Here is an 11387-nt window from a genome sequence, read left to right as displayed (position 1 = left end):
TTCATGTAAGAGCAAACTGAGGCATAAAGAAGTCATATAGCTTGTTAACGGTTGTATAGCTAGTGTCTGGCAAAACCAGGAATCTTAACTTCATTTCCAGAGTCTGTGGTTTAACCACTGTTCACACTGCATAATAGCATACAGTAATATAAGATTAGAACTAAATAGGGTGCATTCCACTGCAAAGTTCTTTCTCACCTCCTTCTACTTCATTATTTGTTGACTACTTACTGATCCCCATGTTGTCTTGCAACTGTGACAGATAATAGAGAACAAGGGTGAACACAGCATATCTGGTTCTTGCCTTCCTGGAGGTTCTGGCCATTAAGCAAATAACAATTCCTCCCAAGGTTCTCAGGCTTCCCTGTTTTCTCCTATTTATCTGTCCAGCAGTACTCCAGCCAACCAATCTAAGACCGGCGTGAGCAGAGAACAGGGTCTCCAGGAGGTCTGTGGCAAGGGCCAGGCGATTTATAGGAAAGAGGCAGACATTTTCCTGGGTTAATGACCTTGTTTTCTCTCCGAACCTCCGCTTAAAATGGCGGGATTTGTACCAAGGTTCTTTCCCGCACTAACCTTCCATTATTCACCCTTCTCCCCACCCCCAAGGCCCGTCGGGCCTATCCCTGACCCGCGTTCCTGCACTTGAGGTGCATTTCCGCACCTGGATCCCCAGATATTGTTTTTCCCCCACGTTGAGTCTCCCGAATTTCACCAGGCCTCTCTCTCGCGGTCTCTGCCCCGCCCCTCGCACCCAGGCCCCGCGCTCGCTGCGGGCTGCCGCCCCTGAGACCGAAGCTCTCAGAGCCCGCAGCCCTGGTTCACCAACCGCTGGGCGGGAGCCAGGCCCGGCCTTTGACTGGCGGGCGGGGTGGTTTGCGCTCGGCCCCAGGAAAAATCTGGCACGGGCCAATCGCAGGGAGGCGAAGGGCAGCTCTGGAGGTCCCGGCCAGACGCATTGGTCACCCAGGCCAAGCAGGCGTCGGGGCGTGGGCACAGGCAGAGCTTGCGGCCCTGACCGCGGCCATTGTGCTTGGCTGCCTCTCCTCAAGGCCTGGTGGGCAGGGCAGCAACGGGAGAAGCGCCGAGAGCGCCACTGAAACGACTTTCCCCTACCCTCAGATACTGTGCTTTCATGTAGTGGAAGAAACAGGGAAAAGGTTTGGGTTCTTTCTGCGGCTTATGAAGACGATAAGAAACGAAAAGAGTGGGGGCGGGAAGCAGAAGCCGCGAGCTTCTGCGCGCGCCCGGTCACGTGGGCCGTAGGGACCGCATGGCGGCGGCTTGCGCGCCCCCGCGTCCCCGCCGGCCAAGCGGACCGGGCGCGCGCGCCGACGGGGCGGGCGCATGCGCAAGGGGGCGCGCCGCCTCTGCCCCGCGGCGAGGGTGTCTATGGAGAGGCGGCGGCCGCGGCTGCTGAGGCGGAGGCTGAGGCAGTGGCGATGGCGCCCTTCCCTGAAGAAGTGGACGTCTTCACCGCCCCACACTGGCGGATGAAGCAGCTGGTGGGGCTCTACTGCGACAAGGTAACGGAGCGCCGAGCCTCCCGCTGTGGGCGGTGCGGGCGGCGATGGGGAGCGGGCTGGGTTCCTGGGGCGGCCTGGCCTGCGCCGCGCCCGCAGCCCCGTGCCGTCGCCGCGCGAGTAGCCGCCTGCGCAGCTGTCAGCGCCGCCCGCTCCCGCAGCCTCCCCGCCCGCTGCGAGGCCCTCGCAGAGCCGGCCTGGCCGCCGCCTCGGACGTGCTCTCGGGGCGGGCGGCGTCCCCTGCCGAGGGCCTGGCGGCTGAGGAGGGGCGCTACTGGCGTCACTGGCCACCCTCGGGCGGGCCCCACCGCGGCGCTGGGACTCCCGCTGCTGCCTCTAAGGAGAGCGGCCCTACCTCCTCGAAGCCCTGGGTGCCCCAGCCGGCCACCTGCTGTGGACTCCCATCTGCCCCGAGTAGTTGTTCTCGTCCCCCGTCACTCCCCCGGGCCTGTTCGGGGCTCTCCGTGCAGACACCCACCCATCCTCTGAAGCTCTCGCTGGCTTCCTGGCTAGAACTGCAGCGTCTCCCAGCTACCCGGTTCCTTTTACCCCCAGCTTTCTTCACTGGTTTGATTTGGGAGAAAAGCCAAGTTTAGAACTGAAGAACCGTCACTCTTCATGTGTCGTTATCGTTTTCCTTGCAACTTTTATTGCCCTGAACACTTACTGGATGTAGATTTTGTTATAAGACAGCAATTCTCTCTTGGATTTCTTTACATGAGCTCGAATAAAGGGGGCCTCAGGAAAAGTTGGTTTAACTGTGAGAACCATTTTGGGCTCATAATTGGTGCAGCATAAGCTGAAGAGGCACTTTTGTGGAGATGGTTCAGGGCCCTTTGCTAGTGATTTTAAAACAATATTAACATTCCACGTATTTGTCAGTTTATGTTGGGGAAAGTCATGGATATCTGCAAACCTCAGGCAGTCCCGTTTCTTGTGGAAATGATCCAACTAAATAAAGCATTCAAATGACTACTGTTTAAGCATAGAAATCAACTTTTAGGAATTCTCAGAAATTGCGTAGCATTATGCAGAACCATTGTCTACAGAAAAGAGGGGTGTTTCATTGCTCAGCCAGGCGATTGGAGGATGCCCAGGGTATTCACTGCTAGGCCACACTGAAGACCAGCAATTTAAAGCAGTGACGTTGAATTTCAAATCTTAGCACTCCATCTTCTCCCTCCCTCCATTCTGAAAATTTAGAAATACCCAGTTCGCATGTAGTTGGAAACACCAGGACTGTCTAGGACAATGGTTTGCAACCTTGGTTGCTTATTAGCCTTAACCTAAAAACTATTAGAAGTCCTGATGTCTAGGTCACTAAAATTAGGATTTCACCCAGACATCAGGTATAAATGATAAAAGCTCTCCATTTGAGTGCAGTATGCAGCTGAGGGTGAGAACCACTCATCTAGGAGAAGCATGAGGAATGGTTAAGCCATTAAGCAAAAGGGTATATCCCTGAATTTTTTAGTTAGCAGTATTGTAGTGTTTTTATCCTCTCTGGCTTTTGAATATCGTTCATTCAGACACCATTCTTTAATAGCAGGAAAGAAAAAAAAAATGGTCTCAAAAATCGAAAGTGGAAGTGAAGACTAACAGAATCCAAGGTTTTCTCTCAAGTTGAGACTGTGGAGAGGTAGCCTAGGATCACCTGAAATTATACGGAAAATTTTGTGCATGTGTCCATTTTCCTAGGGGGTTTGTAGCTTTCATCGATTTCCAAGTGATTGTGACCTCCCAAAATAAAGAATCACAATTTAATTTACTTGCAGACTAAGGCTAGCCAGCCTGATTTTAAAATTTTCAAGAAGTTAGTCACTCTTTTTCTGTGTCTCTTCCTGGTGGTTGAGAGTATTTGAAGAAATTTTGAAAATGCAGTTGCTTTTTTACAAAATATCTGAGCCAAGTAAGTCTTTTCAGTAATGTTCCCACTTGCATAACTGGTTTAATAAAGCATTTTGAATTTGACATAGTGTAAGTCAAAATTATTACTAATTCTGAATTAATTAGATATAGTTAATGAGATTGTTGTATATGTTTATCACGAATATTAAAAGTCCAATTTTCTGAACTGAGACTGAGGCGATTTAGGGAAAAAAAGAAACTGATAGGAATTTTACATCCGCATTTCTTCTTGATACTGATAGCCAATGGAAATCTCTCTTAGGATGTCCTTTGGGAGCTAGAGTGGAAAATAAGTATTTTGTAATGGTTCAGTAATCTTAAAGGAATTAACGGAAGAGTACCTTGTTTGTTTTTATTCATTTATCATCTCACGTTTTGCCATTATCCTTTGGTTGAATAGACCAAGGATATCCCACCAAACAGTTTACAATAAAACTATACAAAATGAGAACTGGTTTTTATGCTCAAACTAAAAAGGTACAAAATAGTTATTTCACTGTACAAATTTGGGCTCTGAATGCCCAGTTATTATAAAGAAGTCAGTTACTATTTTCAATATTGAACTTCTCAAGTACAGTGTATTTTAGAAGCATCCATTTATTTACTAGCATCAAGTAAACCACTTACATGCTTAAGCCAGTTAGTATAATGTATTCCATAGTTATCTTAGTCTACTTATTTTTTAGGTGTAAAGGTGAATAGGATGAGAAAATAAATTTTCAAAAGCTGACAGATGTATGTCTTAGACCATTTTAAGTATTGCTGTACAATACCCGATTTAATACTTTGCCCATGGATTTCTTTTTACATTTGTAAAAAGTTTTATGGAAAGGTTTTTCACCTTTGTTATCCAGACAAGAGTGCTTTGAGTTATGTAAAGACAAGGTATTTCTGTTTTATAGCTGGGGACTTAGAGGCCTAGATTAGCTAGGCCAAGGTTACATAAGCAGCTAGTGGTAGATTCAGATGGAAACCCAAGTCATTGTTAGGATTCCTAGTTTAATTTTCTTTATATTAAATCATAGTAGTTTCCTACTTTTTTGGGAACAATCTGCTAAGAAATCTGCTAATTCACTGACCTTTCAAACTGGGATGATGTTCATAAATATTTATATTGAATGACATCCTTTTTCCATTTTACTTCAATTTCTCAGTCTTTTCTCCAGTTCTCCAAGGTTAACTCCATTAATTCTGTCAGTGAGCATTGGAGTTTCTACCGTCTACTCTGTAGTAGCTTGTACTACAGAAAGACGTTGGCAATGTGACATGTGGTCTCTACTCTCAAAAAGTTTACAGTCCAGTATGTAATAACATCTATGCTAGGATGGAAATCCAAATAGGATATAGTGGGAGCAAAGGGAGTTACATGGTCACCTCCACATTAAAGTGTCAGGAGTGGTCTCTTTGAATTGATTTCTGAGAGAAGAGTAGGTTGTGGTTGTCAGGATGTGGTTAGTTCAGAGATTCCCAGGCTTATATATAAACCAGTTATTAAAAACTCAAGTGGTGGAGGCCTTAAGGTGTGCCCAAATTTTTCAGGTAAGGGTATTAAAAGTGCTGTTTACTTTTATTAAAGAATTTAATTTATTTATACATTTATTTATACAGATAGGACATTTTATGATCCAAAACTCTTAAGTGGGAAGAAGCTTAGAGTAATTTGAATATATTCTTTTTTAAAAAATGAGTAAGTATAGCTTTATGGTCAGTTTTCCTTCCCCCCTCTCCCATTTTTCTGCATACCTGTAACAATTTATTGACTGGCATTTGAGAAGATTGGCTTAGTGGAGAAAATGTTGAATTGAGACCTGTGGAAGAAGGAAAAGGGAATTTAATGAGTTCTTACTACATGTCTACATTGTTTCTTTTAATCCTCGCGAACTACCTAAGCCAAATACTATCCTTCATTTAAAGTTGAGGAAACAGTCTTAGTGGTTAAGTAACTTACCCAACTCATTCAACTAGTAATTAGTAGAGCCTGAATTTTAATCTTAGGATTTTTTTTTTCCCCTTCGGAAGCCCATGGGTTTTGCATTACCTTACTAGTTCTGCTACTTATTGGTAGCTCTGTGATTTTATGCAAAACGGTTTACCTGTGGGTCATCATTTTTTCCATCTGTAAATTTGATCGGATACTTACTAAGGTTTCTTCACTGAGTGTAAGTCTCCCTTGATTAAATTAAAGCATTGTCTGAGTGAGTAGACAAAGTAAAAATGTATTTGGGGGAATAGTATATGTGTTTTTGTTATGCCGTTTTCTTATCTATTTTTGAATGTACTGTATCGTCTTTAAGTGACATACCATTTTTGAGAATCAGTTTGAAACCAGGCTGTAATACTTGATATATCACTGTAGAATGTCTGCGACAGAAAGTCAGTTATAGGTTGGGCGCAGTGGATCACGCCTGTATCCCAGCACTTTGGGAGATCGAGGCAGGTGGATCATGACGTCAGGAGTTCAAGACCAGCCTGGCCAAGATGGTGAAACCTCGTCTCTACTAAAAATACAAAAATTAGCAGGGCATGGTGGCGGGGTCCTGTAATCCCAGCTACTCGGGAGGCTAAGGCAGAATTGCTGGAATCCGGGAGGCAGAGGTTGCAGTGAGCTGAGATCACGCCATTGCACTCCAGCCTGGGCGACAGAGCGAGACTCTGTCTCAAAAAAAAAAAAAACAAAAAAAAAGAAAGTCAGTTATAAATCCTTTTAAAATGTGGAAGATATCGTGTTACTATTTGTTAATTATGTGTGTCCTTTTATATATGTAAGTTCTTTTTTGAATTTGTGAGGCATCAGAGTATATAACTTTATAGGTCACTAGGAACCTTTATATTTTACTGTAGAAGAGTGCTCTTCAAAATATGTCCTGTGACCTGTTAGTAGTAGGTCATAAATCTCTTTCGTGGGTCCGAAACGGCATTAAAAATTTAAACCAAAAAGTAAATATTAGAGTACATCACAGATTAGAGAGGGAAATACTGTTCCCTGAAATTTGTTTGAAGTGTTTGTGATGTGTGTGAATCTGGATTGCACTGTATTTCATACTAAAGGTCATGGTTAACAGTATTTGAAAAACAGTTTTCTAGAGCAACATTTCTTAACCAAAGCATTATTGACATTTTTAGGCAGATGATTCTTTTTTATGGGGGGCTGTCCTGTACGTTGTAGGGTTTAGCCACATCCCTGGGTTTTATCCACTAGGTGTCAGTAGTACATTTCCAGTGGTGACAACCAAAACTGCCTCCAGATCTTGCCTTTTATCTCTGGGGGATGGGTAGGGGGGTGGCAAAATTACTGCCTTGGTGAGAACTGTTGCTTTAGAGCAAGTGTTCTTTCTGACAATTTACTCTCTTGGATCTGAAAAGATAGCTTTATTAATGGGACTAACATTGTGTATGTAGAAAAGTCATAGATGTTAGAGTTTTAGGGACTTGGTCTCGGTTGTGTTGTTCACTAGTTGTATGATGTGGGGTAAATTTTCTTCCTGAGCCTCTGTTTGTTAGTCTGTAAAATGAGGATTTTAATATCTACTTTTTAGGTTGTTTTAGGAATTAAATATATAAAAACACTAGAGTAATTTCTCACACATCATTGGCTTCTGTATGTCCTAGAAATTATTAGTGTCCAGGTTTTCTCCATAAAGTCTATATGTGAAGGCAAACAATTTTAAAAACTTTATATAAACAGATTTCAAAAAAGTTAAATTGTGTATATTCTGTTGATTCTTTTCTTTTTCTTTTTTTTTTTTTTGAGACGTAGTCTTGCTCTGTCTCCAGGCTGGAGTGCAGTGGTGTGATCTTGGCTCGCTGCAACCTCTGCCTTCCGGATCCAAGCGATTCTTCTGCCTCAGCCTCCTGAGTAGCTGGGACTACAGGCGTGTGTCAACCACACCCAGCTAATTTTTGTAGTTTTAGTAGAGGTTAGCAGAGATGGGGTTTCACCATGTTGGCCTAGATCTCTTGACCTTGTGATCCGCCTGCCTCGGCCTCCCAAAGTGCTGGGATTACAGGTGTGAACCACTGTGCCCGGCCCTGGTTATTCTTTTAACTGCTAAATTTACTAACTTTAGGTGCCAGGTTAAAAACATTTGCACTTTTCATGTGGAGAAAAACTGAGTTGGGTAGTATCTTTAAGGACTTTTCTCTCTGTTGCTTTTTTTTTTTTTTTGGCTTTGTTTTCACGTCATCAAATCAACAAACATGTTGAGGATTTAATATAGATAAAAATCTTATTTCTTCAACCTGTTGTACAAAATATTTTGTATTCTCCACCAAGAATTTAACTTGATCTGTTGATCTGTTGATCATTTTTTCCCAGATTTATTGGGGTATAATTGACAAATAAAAATTGTATAAATTCAAGGTGTACAATGCAATGGTTTGATATACATGTACATTGTATAATGATTACCAAAATCAAATTGACACATCCATCACCACAAATGATTAACCTTTGTGTGGGAGTGGTAAGGACACAGAGGATGTACTCTCAGCAAATTTTGAGTACATAATACAGTATTATTGGCCATAGTCACCATACTGTACCTTATATCCCCAGAACATACTCACCTTAGAACTGAAAGTTAGTGTTCTTTTTTCAGCCTCTCCCCATTTTCTCCATCCCCTGCTCCCTGACAACCACCTTTCATACTCTGCTTCTATGAGTTCTACTTTAGATTCTATATATAGTGAGATCAATTTATCTCTCTGTATCTGGCTTATTTCACTTAGCTGTTTTCCAGGTTCATCTATGTTGTTGCAAATGACAGGATTTCCTTTTTTATGACTGAATAATATTTTATTGTATATATCACATTTTCTTTACTCATTTGTGGACAAGCACTCAGGTTGGCTCTATATCTTGACTATTATGAATAATGCTGCATTGAACATGGGAGTGCAGATATCTCTTAGAGATCCTAATTTTATTTACTTTGCACATATACTCAGGAATGGGATTGCTGGAACTTATGGAAATTACATTTTTAATTTTCTGAGGAATTTCCATACTGTTTTCCATAATGGCTGTACCAATTTCTTTCTAATGATATTTTATTTTGGTGTGAATACAGAATTAATAACAGAAAAGTCTACTAAATAAGGCTTACAGATGCCTAGGTAGGGCTTATATTCTGTGTTCTTTATATTAACTTATTAAATTATCACAGGTAGCCAGGTGCAGTGGCTTGTGCCTATAATCTCAGCAACTCAGGATGCTGAGTCAGGAGGATCGCTTGAAGCCAGGACTTTAAGATCAGCTTGGCCAACATAGTGAGACCCCGTCTCTAAAAAATAAAAAAGTAACTGGGTGTGATGCGCACCACACCTGTAGTTCCAGCTATTTAGAAGGCTGAGGCCAGCAGGAGGATCACTTGAGCCCAGGAGTTTGAGGTTGCAGTGAGCTATGATCATGCCAGTGCACTGCAGCCTGGGCGACAGAGCAAGACCCTGTCTCAAAAAAATTCTCACAAGAACTCTATGAGGTAGTTAATATTATTAGCCCTGTTTTACAGATGAAGAAACTGAGGTACAAAGAAATGTAATGACTTGCTGGTAGAATGGATTTACACCTAGGCAATCTTGCCCTAGAGTCAGTGCTTTTAACTACTGTGCTAGATTAGCTGGATATAGATTCTATCTGTAATTTAGAGTCTCTTTATATAGTTACTATAGTTAATTTGACTGTCAGTTTGTGGCATGAAACTAATATTTACCTTAATGTGTTATTAGATCTAAAAGAATTTCTAATAAGCTAATGAGAATATATTCAAAATTCCCTGTATGTCTTTTAAGATATTATTTTTCTTAACTCATGTTAGGGCATTACAGTCTTGCCTTGGTATCCTCCTATTTTGTGGGAGATTGTTTTCAAGACACCCGTGGATACCAAACTCCATAGATGCTCAAGTCCCTTAGATAAAATAGCATAGTATTTGCATGTAACTTACACATATCTTCCCATACGCTTTAAATCATTTTTAGATTACTTATAATACATAATACAGTGAAAATACTATGTATGTAGTTGTTATATTGTTTTTTATTGTTGTTATTTTTTATTTTTATTATTTATTTATTTATTTATTTATTTTGAGATGGAGTCTTGCTTTGTCACCCAGGCTGGAGTGCAGTGGCATGATCTCGGCTCACTGCAACCTCTGCCTCCTGGGTTCAAGTGATTCTCCTGTCTCAGCCTCCCGAGTAGCTGGGACTACAGGTGCACACCACCACTCCCTGCTAATTTTTGTGTTTTTAGTAGAGACGGGGTTTTACCATGTTGGTCAGGCTGGTCTCGAATTCCTGACCTCAGGTAAACCATTCACCTCAGCCTCTCAAAGTGCTGGGATTACAGGTGTGAGCCACCATGCCCAGCCTTTTTCAATCCACAGTTGGTTGAATCTGTGGTTTCTGCATCCCCATGGAGGCTGACTGTGTTTACTTTTTGCCATTAAAAAAATAATATCTAGAAGCTGGAAACCATCATTCTCAGCAAACTATCGCAAGGACACAAAAACCAAACACCGCATGTTCTCACTCATAGTGGGAATTGAACAATGAGAACACATGGATGTGCGAAGGGGAACATCACACACCGGGGCCTGTTGTTGGGTGGGGGGAGAGGGGAGGGTTAGCATTGGGAGATATACCTAATGTTAGATGATGGGTTAATGGGTGCAGCAAACCAACATGGCACATGTATACATATGTAACAAACCTGCACGTTGTGCACATGTACCTAAAACTTAAAGTATATTAATAATAATAAAAAAAAATATCTAGCATTAATGGTTTCTTTTGATTTGTACCCTGCTTCTACTAAGGCTATTTTTAAGTTTGCCTTTTTTTTTTCCCCCAAAAAATGATACATGATAGTATTTGCAGAGATTAGCCACTAATGGATTTTATTGTAATCTTGTGGGGCATTTCTTATGATTTAAAAAAAATCTATAATACGTATTTAACCAAATCTATCCTACCTGTGTTTTTTGTGTGGCTTAAGAGCCAAGCATCACTTCTACATTTTTAAATAGTTGGAAAAAATCAAAAGAAGAATAGTATTTTGTGATATGTGAAAAATTATATGAAATTTGAATTTCAGTGTTTATAAAGTTTTATGGAAATACAGCTACAGTCATTCATTTACGTATTGTCTATGACTACTTTTGTGCTACAACTGCTGAGGTAAATAATTGCTACAGACCACATGGCCTGCAGAAGTTAAAATATTTATTATCTGTCCTTTTATAGAAAAGTTGCCAATTCTTGCTGTAGATTATTATGTATTGCAGTTAACTGTTCATTGTCTTATTAACCTTCACTGGAATGGAAACTCCATAAAGGCAAGAAATCTTTGTTTTGTTCATTGATATATCCCAGGTACCAAAGAACAGTGCCTACCTCATAATAGCTACTCAGTAAATATTTGTATAGAGTAAAAAAGTATGAATTTATAAAAAATGAATATTTAATTTTCAAAATGATAATAGCTAATGTTTATTGAGTACTAACAACCATGTGAAATACAGATGTTTTATTATATCCATTTAACATCAAGATTAAACTAACACATTAAGAAAGAAAAGTAGGCCGGGCGTGGTAGCTCATGCCTGTAATCCCAGCACTTTGGGAGGCCGAGGCGGGTGCATCATGAGGTCAGGAGTTCAAGACCAGCCTGGCCAAGGTGGTGAAACCCCGTCTCTGCTAAAAAATACAAAAATTAGCCGGGCGTGGTGGTGAGCACCTGTAATCCCAGCTACTCGAGAGGCTGAGGCAGGAGAATTGCTTGAACCTGGGAGGCAGAGTCTGCACTGAGCTGAGATCATGCCACTGCACTCTAGCCTGGGCGACAAAGCAAGACTCCGTCTCACAAAAAAAGAAAGAAAGAAAAGTAACTTACCCAGGGTTACACAGTTAAGTAATAGTAGAACTGGTATCCCATCCTAGAGAATCTGACTTTAT

The 11387-nt window shown here is 41.6% G+C and overlaps 2 protein-coding genes across 4 annotated transcripts in view; one reads left to right on the top strand and one right to left on the bottom strand.

Annotated features, from left to right (window-relative positions):
• Positions 1–1006: 1006 nt before the first annotated feature.
• The window catches only part of FBXL5 (F-box and leucine rich repeat protein 5), a 49149-nt gene continuing 38768 nt past the window's right edge, over positions 1007–11387 (top strand). Inside the window, exon 1 of one of the 2 annotated variants that reach the window (XM_024245588.3) lies at positions 1007–1526. In XM_024245588.3, coding sequence (XP_024101356.3) covers positions 1443–1526 — 84 coding nt within the window. In that variant the 5' untranslated portion in view covers positions 1007–1442. 2 annotated transcript variants of the gene reach the window in all.
• The window catches only part of CC2D2A (coiled-coil and C2 domain containing 2A), a 185050-nt gene continuing 178666 nt past the window's right edge, over positions 5004–11387 (bottom strand). Inside the window, exon 37 of one of the 2 annotated variants that reach the window (XM_063723324.1) lies at positions 5004–5239. In XM_063723324.1, coding sequence (XP_063579394.1) covers positions 5213–5239 — 27 coding nt within the window. In that variant the 3' untranslated portion in view covers positions 5004–5212. The remainder of the gene's footprint in view (positions 5240–11387) is intronic. The other variant, XM_054553723.2, reaches the window with a different exon arrangement.

Source organism: Pongo abelii, chromosome 3 (assembly GCF_028885655.2).
Source record: "Pongo abelii isolate AG06213 chromosome 3, NHGRI_mPonAbe1-v2.0_pri, whole genome shotgun sequence".
Taxonomy (NCBI): Eukaryota; Metazoa; Chordata; class Mammalia; order Primates; family Hominidae; genus Pongo; species Pongo abelii.
Note: the sequence above shows the minus strand (reverse complement) of the source record. Positions and strands in the feature narration are given on the sequence as shown.